Genomic DNA, 24724 nt, shown 5'->3' with positions numbered 1-24724 from the left:
GAGGGGCCGCGCCCGAGTCCCGCCGCTCGCTCCCCGCCTCTCTCACCAGCTCCGTAGCAGCCCCGACGCACACCGGAAACGTCTCCTGTCCGCTGCGCTGCGTCGTGCCGTCACTTCCGCCTCCGCCAGAACTCCAATCCGAGAGCACCAACCCTAACCCCCCACCCCATCAGCCCGGGGCGGGGGGTACACTCTAGCCGCCAATCGGAGCTTAGAATAACGCCGCCACCGCATCATGGGCTCGAGAGGGTCGGTGTGCGCATGCGCAGAAGTCTACCGCCTGCGGGTGGGGGTGGGGCGTGCGGTGTCTCCGCCCACCGCGCTCAGCTGCGAGACCCCTCACAGCCCCCACAGAGCCACGTGGCACAGGGAGTCCTAGTGTACCGCAGACTCCGGCACCTGCCATCCTATGGCCTGCCGGTCAGGTGCTGAGGGGGTCGCTCAGTGCAGTGGGGTCACCCCTCCCCCCTTCAGCGGTCATCACTGAGTGCCGGTGGAGGGGCAGGGCCCGTGGGTGCGGAAAGGGCTGGCATCCACCAAGGGATGAGCGAGCCAGCCTGGCGCCTGCTGCTGGGCTCGGCACCCTGGGCGCACCTGAGAGGCACGCGCTCCCCAAGCAGGGGCTCCCTGGCTTTCACACGGGGCAAAGGAGCAGCCTCCTGGCACCTACGCGCAGGGCTGGGACTCGGCCAAGCCTCCCTCCGAAACACCACGGGGCACCCGCGTCTCCGCAGGCAGGGCGCCTCTGATTTGGTGGTCTCATTGCACAGCTACACACGCAACACGTGTCTTGTAGCCCCACGCTTTAGCAAGGCTGAGCTCGGCCTAGTGACTAAAACGATCAGCTGCCATCTGGTGCCCTAGAAAACCATCGCGTTCAGAGCACAAGGCAGGGTGCTCACGTATTAGCCCATTACTCACTCCAAAAACAAGTCCACCCTACTTCCTTAAACTTCAACACTCCTTAGGCCTCATAAATCACGCCCCTTCCCTTCCCGTAAGGTTGGCTCACCACCCGCTCTATTAAAGGAATTTGTTTTCTAGTCACGGCCGGGCCATGCAGGCTGCCTTGGAAGTGATTTAAATGAAGCAAGGCAACATTTTTATTTTCATGGACACATTGACCTGTTAACGAAGGGGATTTCATCCCCTGCTGCATGAGAAATAAAATGGGCTCGTTCTGCTTTGAGCAGGGGGTTGGATTAGATGTGACCTCCTGATGTCCCTCCCAGCCCTCCTGTTCTGTGACTCAATTACATCACCATTATTACATCACCATTACATCTGGGAACTCTGGCTGGACTGGGTTGACCGTAAAACACGAGAAAGCGATATTCCTACTTTGGGGCCGTGAGCTTCTGGGTCAAGAACACCAGTGTTTATTGATGTATTGTTTCATGAATTTATCATAATGTGTTTGTGCCTGAAAGCTTGCAACTAAAACATTTTTTTTTTTTTTGCAAAAATCTTGGTGTAATAAAATATATCATCTCTACTACAAGTCCTGATTGCCTTTTCAGTACACATTTGAGGTTGTGCCTGAATTGGCCCAAAGAATCATCTTTCACAGCAGCTTTTATCACTGCCTGTAATGCAGGTTCTGAATTTCTAGCTTCATTTAATATTGGGAGTTCTGCCATCCCAAAGCCTGCCAATCTGGCCTAGATTTATAGTGTTGTTGATGTTAAGGTCAGCTACACATTGAATAAGCTTCTAAGACTTTTCTAGTTCCATTGTTTCTGGAAGTTCTCCAAGACTCACCCAATGTTTTATGAAATGCACTGGAATAAGAGGCTCTAGCTGCCACCTCCTACCCTGTATAAGTAGGTGTAGCAAAATTTCATGTATGAGTGGGTACAGGGCACATCTACCAGCTGTTACACATAGGTTGGGTATAATTATTTCAAGCTTATTTGGCTGCTGTATCTGACTCCCAGATAGAAATGCAAGATTAGAAAATGCATTACAATTCTCTCTCGCTCATGGACCAGTAAGAATCAGAAAATAGAGTTTTTCGGTTGCCAGACATGCCCAACAACCACAACTCAGGTGCAGGAATAGTCTGTCACATGAGAACACTGGGGAGCGGACCAGATTCAGAAACATTTTACCCCTCATTTTTCATCTCAATTTTGGAGAGGTATGGATTAAACAGAACCTAGGTTTTGTTTAGATTTTGTTTTGCAGTAACAAAATCCCGCTGATGACCTTGCAAAATGAACCCCAGTTTTTGCATATTACTAGCCTCTCATCTTTCTATCAGATTTTTCTTTATAAAATCCCTGTCATCTCTCTGTTCCCCTTCATTTTTATTAAAATCAACCTTTTGATTGACAGAGTCAGGAAAATGACCATATCTTGTTTTGCTCATAATTTTCTAAAGAAAAAAAGCTGTGCACTTTACTTGTGAACTTGCTGATCTTGCCAATTTAAAACTGAGCTTCTGACTGTATAAAGAACAAAATGATTACAGTAGCTGAATTAACAGTGGTAATAAAGGTCATTGTGGAATAGATTCTCTGACCTTCTAAGGGGACACATTATTTCATCTAGCCGTTTAAGAAAGTGATTGCAAAGACACCATCCTCCAGCTAATTTAATAAAATGCCCATATGCTACATATAGGTTAGTGATGTACTATACTCCAAATGAATAATTCTATATGCCCTAGTTCCTATTAAACTATCTTCTATTTTGGAATATTTTTTTCTGTTGAGTAATTAAAATCTTAATCTCTTTATATTTATTTTCTTTAGTTGACTTTCCATCACCCTCTCCTCAGTGCAAGGAACTAGGGCATGGTTTCTGTAACATTTTTGTTTAAGTTTAAGCAGCAAACACTTCAGGCAGTAATCAATATTTGCTCTGTATTCAGTACTTAATGAATTGTTTGACCAGCTGTAAGGAAAAAAAATCCAAAATATTGTTTTTAAATTAGCAACTGTTTGGATTAGTAAATCATTTGCTAATTCATCCCAATTTTTTGCAAATGGGCTTGTGAACTGTTAGGGTGGGTTGTCTGAAATCTGTTTTCTTCAATTTCTAATCCATTTATGGAGCTGTTAGTCCATAAACTGCAAAACTTTACTTTGACATTAGCCAAATACTTATGCACCATTTTACATTGTCAAAATAGGACTAATGTGGTTGACTTCAACAGACATTCTTCCCAGAAGTACACTTCACTTTGAGAGAGGAATGTGCTTCCTGGCATGCATTTTCAGTTGAAAAACCAATCACACTAATCACGAAGCTAGGCTAGCTGAGAATTATTGGAGTATGTGATTAAAAGGCTTGCCTCTTCAGCAAGGGAGACATCACTGAAATATTCAAGCTTTGCTATTCAACTAGATGTAGAATCAAAAAAACTAAAAAGCCTAGAAGTTATGGACTTGTGATATCCAATAGTAATTTCCAAGCATCACGGCATGGATGCTACTTTAACTATACATAGGATCTCATTTCCTACAGCACAGTAGAAGAAGCATTTCCCATTATTTACACTGAAAGGGAATGTTCACTGCCTGTTTGAGGCAACAGGTGCTTTCACTGAAGCAGCATCTGTTTTAACAAGTTTAGTGGCTTTGGCTTGTTAGAGAACCCATATGGGCTCTGAACAAGTCCATACTCAAATGCTAATTAATTTGTACTAATTACTGTCAAGTATGATAATTCTATCAACCGGTAGATTTAAGAAGTAGTGCATATATAATTATATCCACAAAATTATGTGCAAGGTGAACAGCAAGGTTGCTTATGCAAGATCCCTAGAACTGTATGCACAAAGTTAGGTATGTATTTAAGTGCAAGGGAGAAATCAGATTCCCACTGGTTCTTCTCCTTGTAGCCTGGTGGTTGATGGCTTAAGAATGATATGTCACGCTTTGCTTTTTGGGAATTGGCCAACCATGGTCATGCAATCCATATTTATAGCCAAATTCCAGTCGCTAGTATGTTGTGACCATTTTGAAAAGGAAGTTATGAAAGGAGCCAAAGTAACAGTACCCAGAAATAGAGAAGTGAAGTTGCAGTCTAGAAACACATGCATAATTCGGGGGGGGGGGAAGGGAGGCTGTTTCAGTACTAGACAGGAAAGCTTGGACAAGTTTCTGAGAAGCTAACATACTCCAAGAAGGATCCTGTTAAAAAGAAATTGCCCCTCAACTATGGACAAGGCTGTTTTACACTAACAGAGTACTATTGAACTTAATAGTCTTACTCCCGATTTTTGTGCAAGCAGGAGCTGGATGGGGACATGGCTCTGATCCACAGAGGGTCAAAAATTCCCCACTGATGGCAGTAGGTACTGAATTAGGCTTGAATATAGTTAAAGTCTCTCTATGCATAGAGAGAGCCTGAGCCTGCCTTGTTGAGATCTATAAAAACAGACAGTAGATTAATCTGGATAGAAAATGTTCATGCCAAAACCTTGAAAATGAAGGAAAGAGCAATAAATTGTCACTGACACCATTAACGTTTTCCCTATGGCACATGGGTATAAAGACAAAAATCAGAAGCATCTCTTATTTTTTATTAGGGTTTATTATCTCAGATTTTTCCACATGTAGTCCTTAGAGACTATATGAAAATGTTTCGTACATATGGCATTGCACACAGTACAAAATAAGCAAGCAGTATATGTTCATTTATAGTTAAAACATAGCTACAATATTTGCATTCCTACAATCTTTACCTTTACTAGTCTGAATACATACATCTCTATTGCTAGTTCTCTTTAAAACCGTTAAAAAAAGGCAGCAATATGTAGATGGAAGGCAAGTAGTCCTTTATTTTCCTTCTTATTGCCATTTTCCCTTTATTGTCATCACTTTGGACTTGTGATTTTCATAAGGCTTATTGTTTAATGAATAGAGTTACCTGTAATTAGTAAAAATATCCCAAATTCATGAACAACAGCACCAAGATGTTTGCTGTGGACTAACAGCATTGTTGTTTACAAGTATCCAGATAACTCAGTTCTATTAATGACAACTGGCAATTCATTCACAAGTCAGTTCAATGAATGATCATGCTCAAGATAACTACTTCAGGAAGAAGCAGCACCATGCAACTAGGCTAACCGCACACCAGTGGATATTTACCTCTGCTTCACTGAGAAGTCGTCAAACATAGAATTTCACACGACAAGTTGCACTGACAGAGCACAAAAAGTGAATTTCCACATAGCATGTGGAGTTAAAAGCAAAACGAGTTTGCAAACTCCTCATCGTTTCAGACTCATGCAACTATTTGTGGGAAAGCTGGTTAAAGTTTTGCCTCAAAAACTTGAGGCAAAATGAGTTGATACATACTTGATAGCTGTTCTCATATGCCACATATCCAATTTGATTATGAATAAAAGAACTTGCACAGCAGTAGCCAATTGGTTACATTTCAGAGACAATCCCTGGTACTTCAGTGTGACAGCTACTATTATTGCTTATTCCAGACTAAGGCACACATTAAGGCTACCAATCATGACAATGGTATTATCTGGGACGTTGAAACACTACCCACTATTAAGACCTCCCACAAGACCAGCAGTTATGATCAAAGGACTTCATAAACACAACAAAGATTATACTGGGTAACAGTAATGAAGTTAGTTAATTGAGGTATGAGAAGTCAGTACAAGGCAAGCTCCTCAGGGCATACTAGGCAGGATTTGCCAGCCCTTGAGTCATCAACAATAGTCTTTATCTGCTGTTATGCATGAGCTCTCAGAAAAAACATTAGATATGAACAAGCCTCCAGTGAACGAGCACAGAAAGATAGCCCCCGTTTATTCCATATTGCTTTCCTGTAGAGAAGAGGTCAGCCCCCAAACGGTCTTGGTGATTCCAGAAGGCAAACTCCATATTGTAAAATGGTATGTCCCCTTTCATGTCCCAGCAGTGAGGAAGTGCAGCTCACTCAAAGCTCTTATTTGGGAAACGCTGCTTAATCTGGAAGTACTCATACGTCTCGTTTTTCATGGTCAGTCCATATTGAGGTGTTATGTCTACCTTCTGTCCATCACATACGCTGAACTCCAGTTGCTGGAGCAGTGTGGCCAAGAAGAGGAACATCTCCCACCTGGCAATGGGCTCACCAATACACCTCCTCTTCCCCAAGCCAAATATCATCACTTTGTCACTCTCCACCCTGTTAATTTCTGTCCCTTCAGCATTGAGGAAACGCTCTGGGTTGAAAGCAGATGGCTCTTTCCAAAGTGTTCTGAAACAAAAAAAGAGGGGAGACACCTGAGAATACCATTGTATCAGTCCCTGAAGCAGTAACTAGAAGTCAAGCATCTCAGCTGGGATAGCTTCAAGACAGAGAAACATTGGATACTGAAGTTAAACACTGCAAAAGCCTTTACCACTCAGTGGCAGCCTTACCATCAATGCAAGACTCTGCAAGTCAAGCCACATTAAACTGCCTGTTGTATGCAAGCAGTAGCTAGTTTTCCAGACTCAGTCTGCATTACTCCCTTAAACATCTGTGCAATTACCAACATTGAATTTAAAATTATTGGATATAGGGACCAGAGTCTAGACAACCTCAGCTGAAGGGCAACCAAGTGAATGGACTCAACCTAAGAAAGAAGAGTTAACACTGGATGTCTCATAATTTGAGGCCTTTATGGCAGAACCAATTGCTCTTCAAGATCTGACCCACTCTAACCCCCTTACTCCTATGGGTGCAGGGCTAGTCACATGAATAGTTCCAATGACTTCATACATGATTAACTGCTCAAAGGTGTAAGTCATTCAAAGGCTGACCCATTAGTAGGAAGGAACCCATTTTGCTTCTGTTCCAGTCAGTGGCAACAGACTTACAGGGTTGGATAAAGCTTTAAAACTTTCTTCAGAACTGTGCTATTCATACATGCAGATATTTTGCACGCAGTATTCTTGAGCTCGTTCTTTAAAATGTAAGACCACATCTGGCTTAAACAATTCTTTTGCTGGTAAACCTGGATTAGCTTCTCCCTGGAAGCCATGATTTTGCAAGTCCCAGTAGGTGCACATTCATTACAGTACTATCATAAATGGATGGGGTGAAGCAGAAGACCCAGATTTGAGTGCTTAAAAAAGCTGCCTACTTTGGACCCCAATTCTGTACCTACTTAAAAGGCTGGTTATTAGGAGGAATTTCAGGTCAACTGAATTATTCGCATTTAAAAGTAAGAGAACTGGACTTACTATTTAGTGGCCACACAGAACTTCCTCAGAGAAGAGTGCTTTTCCCTGAAACAGATACTTCAGCCTGCTTACAATCTATACCTATTGACCAATATGATGTACCATATTGCTCAGAATCCTATGCAGTCATTTGTACCTCACCTAGACTTCTCTTATGTTTTAAAAGTGCATTTGACTACGTTGAGTACCAAGCAATTACATTTAATCAGAAGAACAGTACCTTAATATACTTACTCATCATGGTTGACTTGCCATTGGTTGATGAATACACAGAGGTTTTTAGGGATGTAGTAGCCATTCAATGATGTGTCTTTAGTTGTGCTGAAAGAAATTGAGGGAGCACTGCGTTTTAAAAGTAGCATGTCTCCTTTCAGTTCTAGAGAAGCTTTTAAATTTTTAGATCACATCTACATTAGCAGTGACTTATTATCCATGCATATCTAGATAAAGATGGGTAGTTCCGAGTATTATTAGCCAATGGAGACAATTATAACATTCACTTTCAGGAGCTGAAAACCTCTAGAAGTGATCATCCAACACTAAGTCTCTCAAGGAAGAGAGGAAATATTAGGAAACTAAGCAGGGTCATCAAGATCTATTCAGACAACACTGCTGGAAGGTCTGAAGTGAAGCTCTTCAACCAAAGGCCATAACCAACCAAACTTGGGATTCAACAACTGGAAGAAGATCAGCAATAACAGAGCTGTACAAGTAACAATCCCAAATGTAAGGCAATGAAATCTACAGCAACTGAGGGATGGACAGGGCCACAGGCAGGATTTGATAAGTGACTCAACATGTGCTTGGGGTACTTTCCCCATCCCTACTACCCAGCTCAATAAGGAGATGATTTTTGTACTATTTACACAGTGGAGTGTGGGTTATTTGGCTTCATATCTGGAAGGGTTAAGGTGATAAGAGGGTAAGAAATCCACTGGAGTTAGTCAGAAGACCATTCCCACGGAGAACTTAAAAGGGCACAAGTCAAGATGGTCAAAGCATCACCTTACCAGTGAGGAATCGTGAAGGGCATAAAGGAAGAATGCCTGAACGTCTCCAATATAAAGGCCTCGGTATATGGCAGCATGAGTCGGTCTGACAGCCTGGGTCTCCTCTCTCTGCCAATGGTCTGATCTATAAGTTGGGAAGGAGAGGGAGGTTGATTGAGAGGCCTTTAAGAGAGATATTACTACTTTTTAAAACTTTAGGGGGGGGTGGAAGAAGGAATCTTTACCCAGTTCATTCTGAATCTTCTTCTGAATGTCTGGATATGTTACAATGTACACAAGACTCCAGGACAGGGCAGTTGTCACAGTATCAAAACCTGGATAGAAAAGAGGAAAGTATTTAGTTGCCAAGTGGAGACAAATGAAAGGATATAGCCCTGACTTGCTAGTAATTTCTTAGCCAAATTTCACACCTTACTAAATATTCATGTTTGCTATTCAAATGGCACAAGGCTGATCAGGAAGTCACTTGCTAAGATTAATCCTCAAAAGAGTAGTTATTCCATAACTTTGTCATCTCAAGACACCCAGAAGCTAGTTCACCATCCATTTACTCACTTCATCAGCTCAACTCCAGATTGTCAGCACTGAACAGCAGTATGCCTGGAGTATGGGTTTCACTGTTCCTGTTATTTCAGGTTGAATGTCTTAAGATTTTTTTTTCCCCCCCAACATTTTATTAGACCAACTTAGAAAATATCAGATTCACCCAAAGAACCTTGTCTGCCTTAAGAATGTAATACTTTGATAGTTCCTCTTTAAAACACTCACTGATGGATAGTGGGTCTGAATGAATAAGAAGACAGAAAAAATCTAGAACCCTGTGCTTTTGAATGGAAGCATTCTTACCAGCTCCAAAAAGATCATTGACAAGGTTGACAATCTTTTCCTCAGGGAGCTGAATGTTGGCATTCACATCCATTTTTTTATCCTGACAGTGTTCAATCAAAGAGTCAGTGATATCACGGATGTGGCTCTGAAATAAAAGAATCCAGAGGATGTAAATGGTACCAGAATCCAGAACATTATGTCTGTTAAACTAGACCAATCTACTAGTAGAAGTAGGAAAATTTAGTATGTTATTGCCACAGATGTGGATGTTTTCAGATTTACACTGCATGTTCAGAAACTCAAATTTCCTTTTTTTTTTTTTTTATACCAAATCCTTAGATAACAATACTATTTATTTTCTCTCATTGTAAGGTCTGCAGCAGCTAAGCTAAATCTTAGATGCATAAAAATGATAATCAATTGGAAAAAGTGCAGTAGCAATAGTAAAATATATAAAAATAAACATTTGGGGAAACTGATTACTATAACATATAGTGCGGTGCTTGACTAGCAGAGTTTCTATGGGATAAATTTGCTTAAGTGGACACAATATAGCAGTGTTTTGCTAATCTCAAACCGTTTCCGTGAATATTTGTTTGCCAGCCAGAAGGTAAAAGACAAATCACCTAATAGACATTAAAGGGCAGAGAAGAGAATGCAAATGAATTGCCTCTGAGCATTTACCTTATCAAAGGTAGTGTAATGTTCCTTAACAATCTTATGCACAAAAGAACTGAACCTCTTATTGAGATCCTTGAAGATCTTCATGGTACGGCTCGGGAAATACTGGAGTATGGGGATGAAATCTGCTGGGTTCCCAGAGGCAGCCACATCCCCAAACTCGTTGCTGAGGTTGACCAGACTTAATAACTCCTGGTCATCATGGGTGTAACGCTTGCCAAAACACATGCCACAGATGACATTGGCCACAGAGATCACCGTGTACCGGTAGGCATCAAAGCTCTTTTTCTCTTTCATCTGTTGCAGTAACTTTGTGATTAGGTACTCAGCTTCTTTGAAGACATGTTCTTCTAAGAGGCAGGTAGAGGAGGCAGTGGGGCTGGGCGAGACTGAGAAGGTCTTCAGGGCATTCTGGGCTACCTTCCTGCGGGCTCTCCACACCTCCCCTGAATCAGGGCTGAATGCTAAACTCTGGCCATTCCCAATGTGGCGAAAGCTGCAGAGATCGGGGCGTCCCATGAAGTCTTCTGCTTGCTTCACTAGGGCTTGTCTGATGGTGTTCAACCCACTCAGGACCAGCACTGGTCTAGTGCCAATTCGTATCTGCATCACGTCTCCATACTTCTGGCTCATCTGAGTCAGTGACAGGTGTGGGTTCCTTCCTAGCTCCAACACATTGCCTATCAGAGGGTATCCCCTTGGTTCAGGAAGTCTCTTCAGCCCATAAGGGATCTGTTGCTGGAAGGATCTAATGACAGTGAACATCAGGAGAAAGACAGCCAAGAAAATAAGAATTTCTGTGACTGAGAAGATGCCTTGGCTTCCTAGCAGTGACATTGCAGTCTTCATCTTCCTGGGCCAAACAAAAAGAAAGGGATGAGCAAAAAGGTAAAACCCAAGCGGCACTACTAGTTTTGAGGCACTTATTTAAGGGTTACTTCGTAGAACTAGGAAACCCAGCTCCTAACTTTGATTCAGACACTCACTTTGAGACCTTAGGTCATTTTAATTCAGAAGAAATTCTGCCACCCTTGCTCAGATTGTGATGTCCTAAACTCTAATATGTCCTACTGATCTCCTAGCCCTTTATCCCTTGCATGCGTCTTGCATCTATATAACCCCCCCAAAAAGCATAGGATATAAAATCTGTTACTTTCTAAACGTTATTTGCTATGCACACTGACAGATTTTCCAGAGACAGGGTCTTTGCAACTCCACTGAACAATTTACATTGACATAAATTTTATACACGTTCAGCATCCTTTTCAAGGTGCAGCTCTGAATCTCACTGGGGAAACCTACTTCCCAGAAACCAGTTGCATTTAGACCAGGTTTTAAATAACCAAAAGCAAGAAGAGATACAGACCACCTTGATTTTACTCTTGCACAAACCCAGGACTTTAATACTTTGCACCAATTTTACACATGTAAAATGCTCTTGCATCCTTAAAGACTTTTACATGAGACAGATCAAAATCTCATCACCTTACCTAAATAGCTAGTCAAGGGGCCATCAACTCCATAACACTTCACTATGGTTCACATACACAATTCATGCAGGGTTTTCCCCAGATTTTCTATGGACAGCTCCATTACGTGTGTGTAGCCATTTCTGGAGTAGAACATTTTACTTCTGCAACACTAAACCACTAGTTACTATGAAACAGAAGATGCCTTAAAAGACTTGACCTTACACAAGGGAACTATCAAAATAGAGAACACTGCTGTACTTTGGCCCCAACACTGGGTCTGGCAGCTCTCGCTTTTTTGAAAAATACCACAAAGAAAGAGTGTATTTAGATTTCAGCTTTAAGCATCACCTAAAAGAGAAAGATAGTATTACCAGGAGCTCTGAACCACCTTTAGAATGATTGCACTATATTTTTTGGCAGAGAGGCAGACTTATGAGGAGAGGCTGAGGGAACTGGGCTTACTTAGTCTGGAGAAGAGAAGATTGAGGGGGGATTTAATGGCAGTCTTCAACTACCTGAAGGTGGTTACAAGGAAGATGGAGCTAAACTGTTCTCAAGAAGCAATGGTCTCAAGTTGCAGCAAGGGAAGTTTACGTTGGATATTAGGGGGGAAAAAAATCTCAGTAGGGTAGTAAAGCAGTGGAACAGGCTACCCAGAGAGGTAGTGAAATCACAATCTTTAGAGGCTTTTAAGACAAAGTCTTGTCTGGGATCATCTAGTTGGGGTGGTCCTGCTTTGAGCAGGGAGTTGGACTAGATGACCTGCTGAGGTCCCTTCCTACCCTACTTGTTGGATTCTACAAATCTCACCTAAAAATAATGCAGTCTGCTTTGCCAAGAATCACTATTATAACCCCTGCACACCTCTCAAAAGTGGGAATACTACATGAGTTGTAATTTTCCTACAGTGGAGCTTTTGACCTGTAGCTACTGCACCAGTGCACACTAGTCGCAGGATCAGACAGATACTCCTATCAAGTGGGTTTTATTTGAGACACAGTAGACCTTATCAGTTCCAAAGAGCACTTTCATGGATGCATCAATGAAATCATGAGGCATAAAGGCTGGCAGAGAAGACTGAGTGCCTCCCACTTTTATTGACAGTGAAGTGGAAACTAGTGAATGAAGGAATCCAGTCCAGAGTTTTAGCCTCTCCTTGTTTGAGAGCAAGATCTCTACCTGTTCATTCACTAAGAACAAGGGAGAAGGAGAGTGCTTTCAGGAGAAAAGAGATCATCTTTAAAGAGGTGTGAAAGAATCACCAGGATTTATGTTCATCCCAGGATTAGGCATAAAAAAAACCTGCCCTCCTGATTGTTATGGGGAAGGGACCTGTTAGAGATTAGGAGGAGATCTCAGCCTTTACAAGCAAGCTAAGCAGTTCCCAGGGAAGACACGGTTTCCACCTCTGCCCATAAGCATCTGGGATAAGAAGTCATCCACTTAGCACTTTAACTTTCAGCCCATTTAGACCAAACCCTCCAAAATGCTTTAGAAGAAGGGAGTGGATTACACAAGTGCTTTACCAGACACCTTTCCCATTTCTGTCCTCTGTGAGATGGGAGGCAGGACACCCCAAAGACCCTGCCCCTGCCCCATCTTCTAGTCCTTCCTGATTGAGAGATTGGGGCCTTAACTTGACAGCCAGCTGCTCCCATGACATCCCCATCGGGACAGAACCAGGCTACCTAAAGATCCTGCTCCTCCAGGAGAAGATGGCCCCATTTCAAGGAGCCAGTCAGCAGGAGACTTAAGAGCTCAGTCCTGCCTGCTATGATGTTCAAGAAGAGCAAGACCTACCTCTCCATTATTCCCCTCCAAAAGAAGTCAGTGTGGGATGCTCCCTCATTCACTTAAAATGCAGAAGACTAGAGCTGCTTGGGGTGGGGGAGGAAGGAGCTGCTCCCTGCAAAGGGGCTGGGGCTAAGCCCCCACCCCAGGGGGATAGTCCCTCTCGGATGTCACTGGCAAAAACGGATTTGCTCCATGATCCCCTTTGAAAAACCACCCCATGGGATGATCTGCAAGGACAGGCTTCTCCCCAGCAGGCAGAGCCGACCACCTCCCCATCAGCCTGGCTGGGGAAAGCCTTGCAGCCCCCGTGGTACCTGTGCGAGTGCCAGGGGCTCGGCGCGTCCCTGCCGGGCTGGGAGATGGGGTGCAGAGCCAGGTGCTTCGTGCCCGCTGCCAGGTGGCTTCCTCTCTCCGGCACCTGGGCTGCAATGCCCCCTCTGCCCGCTTTATATGCACCTCCGAGCCTCCCGATTGGCGGAGCATCCTCCGTCACGTGGCAAAAAAAAAAAAGTCCGAGTTAAAAAAAACAAAAACCCAAGTGGCTTCCAACTCCTGTTTCATTTAGGACGGGAAAATAAAGTCGCTTGAGCCTCTTTTGGCTTGCCAAGGAGAGGGGCACAGCTCCCTGGCAACAGGAGGGGCCCCGAGAGCCACCCCCTTGGGGGAGCAGGGGAGAAACCCAATAGTGGAGGCTACACTGAAGCCCCGGGGACACCCGATCCCAGCCGGCTGTTCCCGGGAGCATCCCGCGGCGGGTGCTGGACCCGGCTGCTTCCAGCCCCGCCGAGCGGGCTGCGGGCATCTCCGTCCCCCGAGTGCCAGGAGAGCGGCGATGTCCTTTTCCAGCGGGCCCTACCTGGGGCTCAGGCTGCCCCTCCCCACGCTTGCTGGATGTGATCGCACTGGCACCTGTCCTCCTGGGTGCCCGGACCCTGACGGGGAGCTGCGCGGTCACCGCGACCCAGCTGGGTCCACGATCCCCACGTGCCCCAAGCCGCTCAGGTCAGCCTCGGAGCCCAGGGCACTCCCCCCCTTACCACCCCCGGGGGGCTCGGCAGTGCCCCCCATTGAGAAGTGCCCCGTCCTGGGGTCTCCCCCTAACCATGTGCAGCTGCAGGGGACTGGGAGCCAGAGCTCCTCCCCGAGATCACTTGGGGCCGGGGGGGGGGGACGGGAATCAGCCGCAGGGAACCCGCGTGGCATGGACTGGGGTCCAAGACACGAGGCTTTGCACAAGCCACGGAGACACTGCTCTGCATCCCGGGCACGTGGGGCAGGCATGGGCACGGGCATAGGGGGCAAGGAGATCTGGGCCCCCGGGTAGGGACCGTGCAGCGGATGGAGCCCCCTGGGCATGGGGAGACGAGGTACCCCCGGGTACAGGGAGGCGAGGATGGCATGAGAGGCTCTTGGGCTGTATTTCATCGCTTTCCCGGGCAAACAAGTGGGGAGAGATTGGTAGGGAAGGGGGCACTGCTGCAGACCCACGTGTGTGTACGTGCGGGGCCAGATCCCCAGGATGCTGATCCCTTGGGAGCCCTGGGGCGGGGGGGAGGCAGGATCGGGCACCTGGCCAGCCCTGCGGGGGGGGGGGGGGTGATGAGTTGCCCTCCTCCCCCCATTGCCCCGGGCTGTTTGCAAGGCGAGGGGCCGGCGCCTGCTGCAGCCACTCGGCTCCGGGGATCGCGTGAGAAGGGGCCGGGATGTTTAAACTCTCAGGACAAACCTGTCCCGCCCTGGTCACTCAGTCACGCTATGGGAGGGCTCTTAAAGGGGTAGCGCGCCCTGCTGCACAAGCCTCCCGGCGCTGCTCTGCAAGGGGTTGTGCTGGGGGGGCATAACAACCAGCCGGGCAGCAGAGGCACAGGCAGGCGTGTTTGCAGCACGGGGCAGCCCTAACCCATCCATGCCCCTGGAACGACTAGCTCCCCGCATGCATCTTCCTAGTACAGCTCCAGTAGAGATGTGGGAGCACCACAGGGACCCAGCCACACACCCCTCTACCTGCCTTTTAGCCTGCAAGCAGCATGGCAGCCCATGCCAGTGCTGATGCCCCCCCCATGCCATGAGGAGGGTGGGGAGGGGGTCTTTAGCAAGCTGGGGCACCTCTCTGCAGGCAGGAAATCTGCAAGATAGAATTAAAGAGAAGGACAGGAGGCACTGGCACAAGGGGAAAGGAGAGAGAGACGGAGACCTGCAGACAGCAGTGCCCCCCTGCCCCTGTTGCTGCCACCCAGGCTTCTTGTCTGAAAGCCCCAGTGACCATGGGGGCCACTGTCTCTTCAAGAAACAGGTTGTGGCTCTAGGAGCTCTTAAGTGGGCTGCATGAAGATACATGCATCTCTTTAGCAAGATCCCTGCCACCTTCTTTTTTTTTTTTTTTTGGCTTAGAGGGTGATACTCTGAAGGGACCCCCTGTACCCTTATGCCCTCCAACACTGCTTAGCCCAGCTGAGCCCTCCAGGGCTGTACAGTCCTGAGGAAAGAGAGACCAGAGCAAAAGCATTTGGTCGTTGAAGAGGGGCAGGGGACCAGGTTGTAGGGTGGCTCAGTGAAGGTGGGTTCAGACAGCTGGGTGTGTTCAGGTGCCTGCGGCTCAGCTGAAGCTACCTGGCACGCAAGGCTGTCCTCATTAACCCCAACAGCCAGGAAACAAGCAGCCCTGCCTGGGCTTGGCAGAAGCTGTGAACTGCAGTTGGCACGAAGGGAGCTGCTGATCCAGCTTCTGAAAGATTTTGGGCTAGGGGGTAGTTTTGTCTCTTTCACAACACCTGTATAGACTGTAACTTTCCAAGGTAGAAAACTGACCAGTCGTCACCCACTTAGGACCAGTAATGAAGTCTATGGCCCTTGCGCCTTCTTTATAGTTTAACGGCCTGGGAAGAACTTGTTCTGTGGAACAGCAGGTAAAGGATCTATGGTCATTCTTTCCCGTCATTTAAAGCACAGGTCCAACCCACATTTTAGGTCATGAAATAACTTACAGTGCTAAGAATACAGACATAAGTATATGAAAACGCGTGCACTGATGCATGCCTCTCTAACACCAGTAAGTGTATCTCTGATTTCACACCTTTGTGAATCATTATTTGTAAAGCACCAGCTGTTTGCTACCTACTTTATAGACAGACATGAAAACAAGGTCTCTGACTCAAACAGTCTACCATACAAGTGGCCAACTAAACAGGACAGAAACACCTTTGTGCCTATGGAAGTGATTTCACCTGCTATCACTTACATGAATTCTCTACAAATCCCACAACACTACATTGAATGGACAGACAGAATAATTTATGTAAGCACCTAGGAAATTAAGTGTAAAGCAGTATGTATGTTATCCATTTTGAGTTGCAGACATACATATTCACATTGATTGTGCATAACACAGCCACGTGACTATCTGCCTGCTGAGAGACCAAATCTTGCTTAACCAGCTGATTTCTGTCTGTGGCAAGGTAGAGGCTTTGTGGATGGGAGGAAAGAAGTGGGTGCAATAGCTAGACTTTAGGTGATGATTTTTACAGTTTTCCAAGGCATTGTGAAGAGTATGCTAAATGGTTGGCTGGGTAATGGTGTTCAAAGAGTAGCTGTAAAGGTTGGGTTGTGGGCAGTCTTTCCTAATGGCTAGGCCACCAGTAAAGGGTAGGAGGTGACCCACAGGTTGAATCAGGGGGTCAGAAGTCAGAAACTAAATGACTGCATCCAAGGGCTGAGTCCAAATCACAGGCCAAGTCAAGGTTGAGAAGCCAGAAGCTGGTGCTGAAAACAGGAGCCAAGAACCAGAGTAGAAGTCAATGTATGCTAAGGCTCAGATCCACAGATAGAGTGAACCAAAAGCCAGAGACCAAGTTAGCAGATCCAAGGGGGAGTATTCAGGAGCCAGAGTCCAGGAACAGAGCCAAGCAGGGTCAGCAGTCAGAAAACCAGGAGTATGAGATCAGAGAGGCTTACCAGAGTAGACCTTCAAAAGAATGGTTGGGTTGCTTGCAGCCTGCTGACGCAGCTGGAACTAGGTAGAGAGACTGCTTTCCCCACAGGGGCATAACTAGGGCAGGGAGATGGGCAACCCCCTGCAGGTGCCAACACAGGAAAGGGAGGGGGAAGTAGCAAACCCCCCCAAAAAACCCCCAAACAAACCAACTTTTGCATCAATAACAGCAAGTAAACATTACCACTATCCATATGTGCATCAACCACCCTTGACATCCAGATGTATTGTAACATTGCTATCTCCCTAACAGCCAGTCAGGAGGCCCTAACAATGGCCAAAGGTAGGCAAGTGTAGGCAATTAGCCCAGACTGGGCTGCCTTTTAAGGCCCCTGATAGCAGTCACCAATGGTTCACTGTCTAACTGGTAAAAAGTATTAAAGGGGATTCTCCAGAGGTTTGTCCTGGATTCAGTACTATTGGATATCTTAATTAGTGATTTGGTGGATAGAACTGAGTACATCATAAATTCACATTTGATACTAAGCAAGGGTAGAAGATACTTTGGAAGGTAGAATTAAGAGTCAAAATGACCTTGATAAATTGGAGAAATAGGCTAAAATTAATCTTATAAAATCCAATAAGAACAAGTGAAAAGTCCTACATTTAGGATGAAATAATCAAATATGTAAATATAGATTGGAGAATGATAGCTTAACTTGCATTCTGCAGAAGATGACTTGGGGATCTTATTGGATTGCAAGCTGAAAATGAATCAACATTGTGAAAAAAAGCTAATGGCATACCAATATGTGTTAACAGGAATGTTGCGTGCAGCTCACAGGAAATGATTCTTCTACTCTATTGAGCTCTGGTGATGCCTCACCAGGAGTACTGTATCCAGTGCGGGGCATTGCATTTCAAGAAAAATGTGGAAAACATTGGAAAGAGTCCAGTGGAGAGCAACAGAAATGATGAGAGATCCAAGCAACATGAATTACAAGGAAAGTTTGGAAGATCTGTGATTATTTAGTCTTGAGAAAAGCAGCCCAAAGGGGGATTTGATAGCAGTCTTTGAATGCCTGAAAGCATTTTTGATAGCAGTCTTCAAATGCCTGAAAGATTGCTATAAAGAGGATGATGATCAATTCACCCACAAGGGGGTGGGACAAGAATTAATGGGCTTAAATTGCATCAGAGGAGTGTTAGATTGGGTATCAGGAAGAACTTTCTAACTGCCAGGATAGTTAAGTGCTTTAATTGATCACCTAAAGAGGATGTGGAATCTTTGTCATTTGGAAATTTTTAAGAACAGATTAGACAAATGTTTGTCTGGGATAGCTGAGACGGGGATAATCTTGCCTTGATCAGGGGGTTGAACTAGATGACCTGAGGCCCCTTCTAAGCTTATTTCTCTAAAATTCCATGAAAAAGTTAAGAGATAATGAATGAAGCAGAATGAAACAAAGAACATATATGCTTTCAAATATAACTTACAGTCCATTGGCTTGTTGCATTCAGAGTCAAAAAAAAAAAAAAGAAAAAGAAATAGGCATGTTCAGCTTGTGGGAAAGGTGTTTAAGATGGGATATGGTAACAGTCTTCAAATATCTGAAAGGCTGCCATAAAGGAGGAAGAACATCTCTTTTTCCTTTGCTGTGGAGAGGAGGACATGTTTACATTGGATATCAGGGAAAACTACTTCATTGTTAGAACAGTCAAGCTGTGGAATAGATGGGCTCAGGAAGTTATGAAATCTCCTTCTTTGGAGGTTTTCAAGAAGAGGTTGGAAAAGCATTGGGCAGGTATGGTCTAGGAGTAGTAATCGCTAGAGTGCTCTCTAAAGAGCAATGGGTGGAAGCTCAGGAACTCCAGCCCCCCAAGATTGATGGGAGATAATGAGAAGAGCTCTGCAGCCTAAGGCAGGTGAATATTGGAGAGGACCATACTCTAGCAGGAGAATGAAGCAGAGCTCCTCCCAAACTAGCTTAGTTATGAAAGAAGATTAAAAGATACATTATGATGCATGGAGCTTGCTGCCCCCAGGTTGCAGAGCAAAACGGAGGGTGTTTGGTGTTTCCCATGCTTCTGGGCTTTACCGGTTGCCACAACAGGCTAGGAAGGATTTTTCCCCCCCTTCCTGATGCTACAGGGCTCAAGCCTTTTTTTGTCTTTTAGAGGTATTAGGTGTTGACTGCAGTCAGACTTGAGGATTTTGACTGGGGTGTGTCCATGCTCCTGCTGAAAGTAAAATCCAGAGGTTTCTTGACTAGAGGATCTTGCACCTCTGCTCAGGGTCAGACTGATTTCCACATTTGGGAATCAAGAAAGAATTTTACCCCATGATCGGCTTGGGACAGATTGTGGGAAGGGAGGAGAGGTACCTTCTTCTCTAGTGGGGGTGTGTGGCCATCATCCTTCCTTTTGCTGCCAGGTGTAGATATTACACTTTTACCTGTGTAAGTGATTGGAAATCAATCTATACCCACAACAGACAAAGCAGAAGTTTGACACATGTAGACTGGTTTGAAATTGACAGAACCTGGTCCAAGATAAACCTGGATCAATGTGCACTCAAACTTAATCAATTTAGTTAGACCAGCGGATCAAACTTCTGTACCAGACCTTCATGTCCTTGTGACAAGGTATTTAGTACAATTCGTAGATTTTTTTTGGAATCTGGCAGGCTTCTGCTATGGCCTCAATATTGTTGCTATGGCCTTGACCTTGCAACCTCTTGGGCTGTCAATCATGTACCTTAGCACCCACACCATCCCAGCCTCACTTTCTTTCTTGGATCTCTCAAGTGCATTTTTGCAACCCTTGAAGCAGCAGGACACTGGCCACTATTGTCCCCTTGCTTTACTTGTGCCATGTTATTGTCCTATGCTTTTTAGTGGTACAACAGGTTGATCCTGCAGTTTTAGCAATAGAGTAGACAAGGATTTGTATGGGATGGTCCGGGTAGGGGGTTAGACCCTTAAGCAGGGGGTTAGACTAAGTGATCTCTGGAGATCCCTTTCAGCCCTATTTTTCTATTTTTTCTAAGGGTGGGGAAGCATTTACCTTTAAAGCATGTAAAAAAACCAAACAAATAATGATGGCAAAATCCCAGTTTTAGATGGAATTCGGAGCTTGAAACAATGTCCCACTTTAAGAATCATGTAAGCATTGCTTAAGCAAATGAAAAAGGACACACTTTGGGATCAGTTCATTCAAACATTGTTTCTAAGCAGCCCGTATCTTTTCTCAAATAGATTTCATAACACTAGCCTATTTATCCAGTGTGGTGACAGTAGAGATAAATGAGAAATGATAAACAGGCATTTTGATGTAGGAGAGAGAATAAGTTTGATGTTGTCCACATTGTTCCTACCAGGATTTGGAGCTACTTCACCAAACTATGGAGCAATTTAGCACAAACTTGAATATCTGATGAGTAAGGATGTCCAAGGGTTCCAGAAATGAGATAGCACAGGATCTTGCGAGCCGTACTGTTGTAGGTACTGATGGCCTAAATGATTCCCAAAACAAAGCCTTGTGCAGGCTAAGCTGAGAGTTCCCATGCTGGAAATAGAGATTACCCTACATGTGCCTTTGAAATGATCTTACCAAAGCAAGGGGAAGGCACATTAATTTAAAGTTCCCTATAGGAAAGAAAGGTAAAATGTCGGTTTCTAGGACTTTGAATCCAGCATTTTTCACTGGCATAAACATCTCTTAGTTAAGGTGCATTGGTGGAGTGTTTTAGGAGAAGTTTATTAAGCACCCACAAGCCCTAAGCTTCATCTGTATGCTCCTATATGTACAAAACCTAAGAAGAATAAACTATGCATCCTTTTGCCAGCAAGGACATTATGGTAATCAGTTCTTCCCCAGGATACCGCTGTCCTCCAAAGACGTGCCAAGCCAGAGTTTTCCTCCTCCATTCTGTATGCTTTGCTTCCTGAATTTGTTGTCCATTTCTGCTGCCATTCATTGTATCAAACTCCTACCTAATCAGGAAAAGTGCTTATGTGATGGGGTTTCTGGGTCTGTCTCATGATTATGTGATGGGGTTTCTGGGTCTATTGCCTCATGAATTATAGTTGTCTTCATCATCAACTTCTCTGGAAGCCAAATCATCAACTCCTATAGGACTTCATTCAATAAGCAGAAAGGCTTTCATGCAGGACTATTTATGTGCTCCTTTCTGGATTTAAATGTCTTTTCTGCCAAAAAGATTTATTCCAGTCCTGATTTTATTTATGTGGCTATCTCAAAATTTAAAGGATTATAGACAAATCCATGGAATCCCCTCTCCAAAGAACCAGGAGGTTTTTTCAGGAGCAAAACAGAGGGACGTGAATATCTTCAGTCAGCAGTGAGAGCCCTTGTGAAGGGGAGAGTGATTTCAAACAGAAATCCTCCCACCCATTTCAGGGGGGCCAGGGGTGTGTTCAAAACCAGTAGGAGAGCAGCCTGGGAATTACAAAGAGTCTCCAGTCTCCCTTATCCTGTGTGGACTCTTTACTGGAGGCTTTCAAGAAGAGGCTGGATGGGTGTCTGCCTGGGATGGTTTAAGTTTTAAGACCTGGGGACATAGGTGCTGGCTTTTATATATGCCTAAGATGATGAACATGTGGAAAGTTTTGCGCATTTCAGGTGACAGCCCTCTTCCCAAAGGGGGGTGGGGGGCAGGACCCTTGGGCTCCCATGTACTCTGCCCAGGGAGACAAAGCCTTGCCTGGAATGATCTAGCGGGGGTGGGGGGGGGGGGCAGGTCATACTTTGAGGAGGGGGTTAGACTAGATGTGACCTCCTGAGGTCCCTTTCAACCCTCATTTTCTATGAATCTATGACTAGCAGCACACATTCTTCCTCTGTACATGATGGTGCCCATGACCCAGGGCATGTACAGATGCAGGTCATACCCCCTGAGGTCCTTTCCAACCCTGGGAGTCTATCAAAGGGCAGCAGCATACCCTGTAAAACCACACGGCAGATCACACCTCACACAGACTACATCTGTCCTGGCAACATGCTTCCTTGCTGTATGTGGAGGTGGGCACAAGCTCTCCCCCTCACTACCCTCTGCAGCACCTGGGGGTCATGGCTTCATGCCCTGCAAGGGAACGGTGGGCAGCCCAGAGCCAGGGAAAGGGACTGCTGATTGCTCTGGCTCAACCTACCCTCCTTTCCATAGCCTGGCAGGGCAGGTACCTGGCATGTCTCTGCCTGGTTTGTAAAAGAAACCCACACTGGGCAGGAAGGAGAGAAAATCCCCTCCAGTGGTCAGATCTTGACGACAATGCCACCCTCGCCTCCCGGGCTCCAGGGCAGCCGAGGCTGTCTCTACCCCATCCACAAGCGCTCACGCCCTTGCGCTGGACTGCGTGCCCGCAGCTTGCCACCGCCACCGGGGGGCTGGCAGAGGGAGGAGGAGGGACGGCGAGGAGTGCAGCCAGGGGCGGGTGCAGATGATGACACAGCCCCGCAGGGAGGCCCCCCCCGTGCCCCTGCCCCTGCCCCTGCCCCTGCCCCCGCCGGGTTCAAGCTCGGGCAGGTTCGCGTGCGAAGCCGCTTGGCTGCGTTTCCCCGCTCTTCCCGTGCAGCACAAACAGGGGTGTCCGGGGAGGGCGGGAGGCAGCGGTCGGGGAAGTCCGAGGGCAGCTGGCTGCGCCAAGGGCACCTTGGCACACGTGGCGGCCCGGGCCATTGCGTGAGAAGGGCCGGGCAGGCAGCCGCCGGGCACCGGGCACGTCCTGCCCCGGAGCCTGGAGGTGATCGGTGCCGGGGGCTGTGCTGGAGCAGGGGGAGGCTCCCTGGGGCGCGGCGCGGCGCGGCACTGCACCCCGGGGGAGGCGCGGGCAGGAGCCCCCGGGTTTGGGGCGATCGCGTGACAAGGGGCTCCGGGCAGACCTGTCCCGCCCTGGTCCCCTGCCTTCAGGCTCGGGGGGGCTCTTAAAGGAGCCGCGCGCCGCCCGTGCAGCCGGGAGTGGCAGGAGCGGGGAAGGGGCGCCGCTGTGTGCGAGCCTGGGGGCTGCAAACGAGATGCCCAGCATAATGCCCAGGCACCCCATCGGCAGCCTGGCAGTGTGCCCCCGAGACAGCCAGGCCATGCCATCCTCGGCAGCCCTGCCCTCTGGACTAGCTGTGCCATCCTACCAACTCTCCTAATGGCTCTGGCCTCAGTTTGCCCGCTTGTAGAATGGGGTCATGGCCCATCCCAGTTGTATTTCTTAAGGGGAGTCCTCAGTTGATTGGAAAAACTGCGGAGGAGTGGAAATGCAAGAGCAGGATGGAGAGGGGAGTGAGGGGAGGCCTTCAGTCTGGGCTCTGAGGAGTTTTTCTCATTGGCCTCAGGCAGGGTCCCCATCTCTTGAACAAGAATGGATCACCTACTTGGTTGTTTCCCTGTTGCCCCGACCCCCTGGCTCGTCTGAGGCAAGCCGGGCCTGATTTCAAGAGGCCTGGATCTGCTGCTGCTTCCCCTTGATCACACTGGAGCTGAAAGTGTTTGGCACTCCTGAAATTCAGGCCTATCCTGGTCCATCCAGACAGGAGCTGCCCAAATCAGGAGGCAATTTAGGTCCTAAGCAGTTTGTGGGCCGGATTCTGACCTTTCCACTGGTGGAAATCCTCACTTCTCTGCAGTTAGGAGGGGTTTACACTAGGGTGGCTGGCACACTGTCTCTAAATGGGGATACTTTTACTTGTGAAGGCAAATAAATATTCCCACAGCATTTTGAGGATGCACCGTGCCATGAAATATGTTGCCAGGATACGAACAGTTGGGCCATGGAGGCATCTCTGATGTTTTATGTGCTTTCCAAACTTTAGAACAACACTGCCTTTTAAAGGGTCCTCCACTCTTTAACAGTCACTTCACAGTAGGCAGTGAGACTGCCCAGCAAGGGGCCATTCAAAATCAGGTGCGTTGTTGACTGGGACCATGTCCCAGGATGAAGGATGGTCTATGTGGTGTGAAGCTCACCCAAGTAACAGGGGGAACCTGAGTTTGATCCAATCTTGCCTTTCTTTCAGGTGGCCAAGACTGCTCAGAGAGAAGAAATCTGTCTGAAGGGGACTCATATATGCTGCCAAGTGGCTACTTAACCTGGCACAAACCTACTTCTAGCCCAGGCTCAGTAGTGCCTGGGGGGACAAAGGGAGCTATGGATCAGAATGCAAGAGCTAAGTGATGTGTAGAGACCTTCAGTGTTTTGGGCAGGTTATAGCTATTGCCAATGATCCCTTCTCTTGGAATTCACCAGTGAACTTCCCTCTGCAAATAATGCTGCAGCCAAGTCTACTAGAAACACCCCAACCCTCCCTCAAACTTACCCTTTGCAAAAAGAAAGGGGAAAGGTTTTCAGTGATTCATCTGCAGCAAACCCAAACACTTATGTCATGAGAGCTTAGCTTTTTTTGCTTGCTTACATATGGGAAAAGGTACCAATAACAGAGTATAGCAATGGATACCATTGAATCAAGATGGTCTTGCTTCATTCCTGTAGGATCTCATCTTCTTCAAGTATGTTTATGCCATCAGTCTGCACTGAGGGGCCTCCAGAGTTTGATCCAGGGCTATGCCATAGCTGTGGAGGTCTGGAAGGGGACATACCTCAGGCAATGTGTCCTCTCCCACTGCTCCTTTGAGCTCCTCCATCTCTTCAATGTGGGAGGGTCGAAAGAGTTCCCCACAGGAAGCAAAATTCCCCACATGCTATTTCATAGAATCACAGAAAATGAGGGTTGGAAGGGACCTCAGGAGGTTACACCTAGTCCAACTCCCTGCTCCAAACAGGACCATCCCCACCTGGATCATGCCAGCCAGGCTTT

At 46.5% G+C, this 24724-nt stretch overlaps 2 protein-coding genes across 2 annotated transcripts in view; both read right to left on the bottom strand.

Annotated features, from left to right (window-relative positions):
* EDC3 (enhancer of mRNA decapping 3) overlaps positions 1 to 203 on the bottom strand; it is a 40136-nt gene extending 39933 nt beyond the window's left edge. The window contains exon 1 of the mRNA XM_006273147.4: positions 47 to 203. The gene's annotated coding sequence lies outside the window, so the exon portion shown is untranslated. The remainder of the gene's footprint in view (positions 1 to 46) is intronic.
* A 4307-nt stretch (positions 204 to 4510) lies between these two features.
* LOC102566943 (cytochrome P450 1A5) lies at positions 4511 to 13403 on the bottom strand. Its single transcript, XM_019477918.2, has 7 exons — positions 13287 to 13403; positions 9710 to 10559; positions 9044 to 9170; positions 8422 to 8511; positions 8198 to 8321; positions 7422 to 7508; positions 4511 to 6216 (listed from the first exon to the last, which is right to left on the bottom strand). Exons 2-7 carry the CDS (start codon positions 10553 to 10555, stop codon positions 5910 to 5912), a joined length of 1581 nt encoding a protein of 526 aa, XP_019333463.1. The 5' UTR covers positions 10556 to 10559; positions 13287 to 13403; the 3' UTR covers positions 4511 to 5909.
* Between the last annotated feature and the right edge of the window lie 11321 nt (positions 13404 to 24724).

This window comes from Alligator mississippiensis, chromosome 11, assembly GCF_030867095.1.
Source record: "Alligator mississippiensis isolate rAllMis1 chromosome 11, rAllMis1, whole genome shotgun sequence".
In the NCBI taxonomy this organism is placed as follows: Eukaryota; Metazoa; Chordata; order Crocodylia; family Alligatoridae; genus Alligator; species Alligator mississippiensis.
The sequence above is the reverse complement of the archived record's forward strand: the minus strand, read 5'-3'. Positions and strand labels throughout refer to the sequence as shown.

Excerpts from the sequence above, each read along its gene's own strand:
- LOC102566943 (XM_019477918.2), bottom strand. The coding sequence starts at position 10,555 with ATGAAGACTGCAATGTCACTGCTAGGAAGCCAAGGCATCTTCTCAGTC. Across the intron at positions 8,322-8,421 it reads GAAGATTCAGAATGAACTGG|ATCAGACCATTGGCAGAGAG; the intron begins GTAAAGATTCCT and ends CCCAACTTATAG. Across the intron at positions 6,217-7,421 it reads TGGCAAGTCAACCATGATGA|AACACTTTGGAAAGAGCCAT; the intron begins GTAAGTATATTA and ends TTTTTGTTTCAG.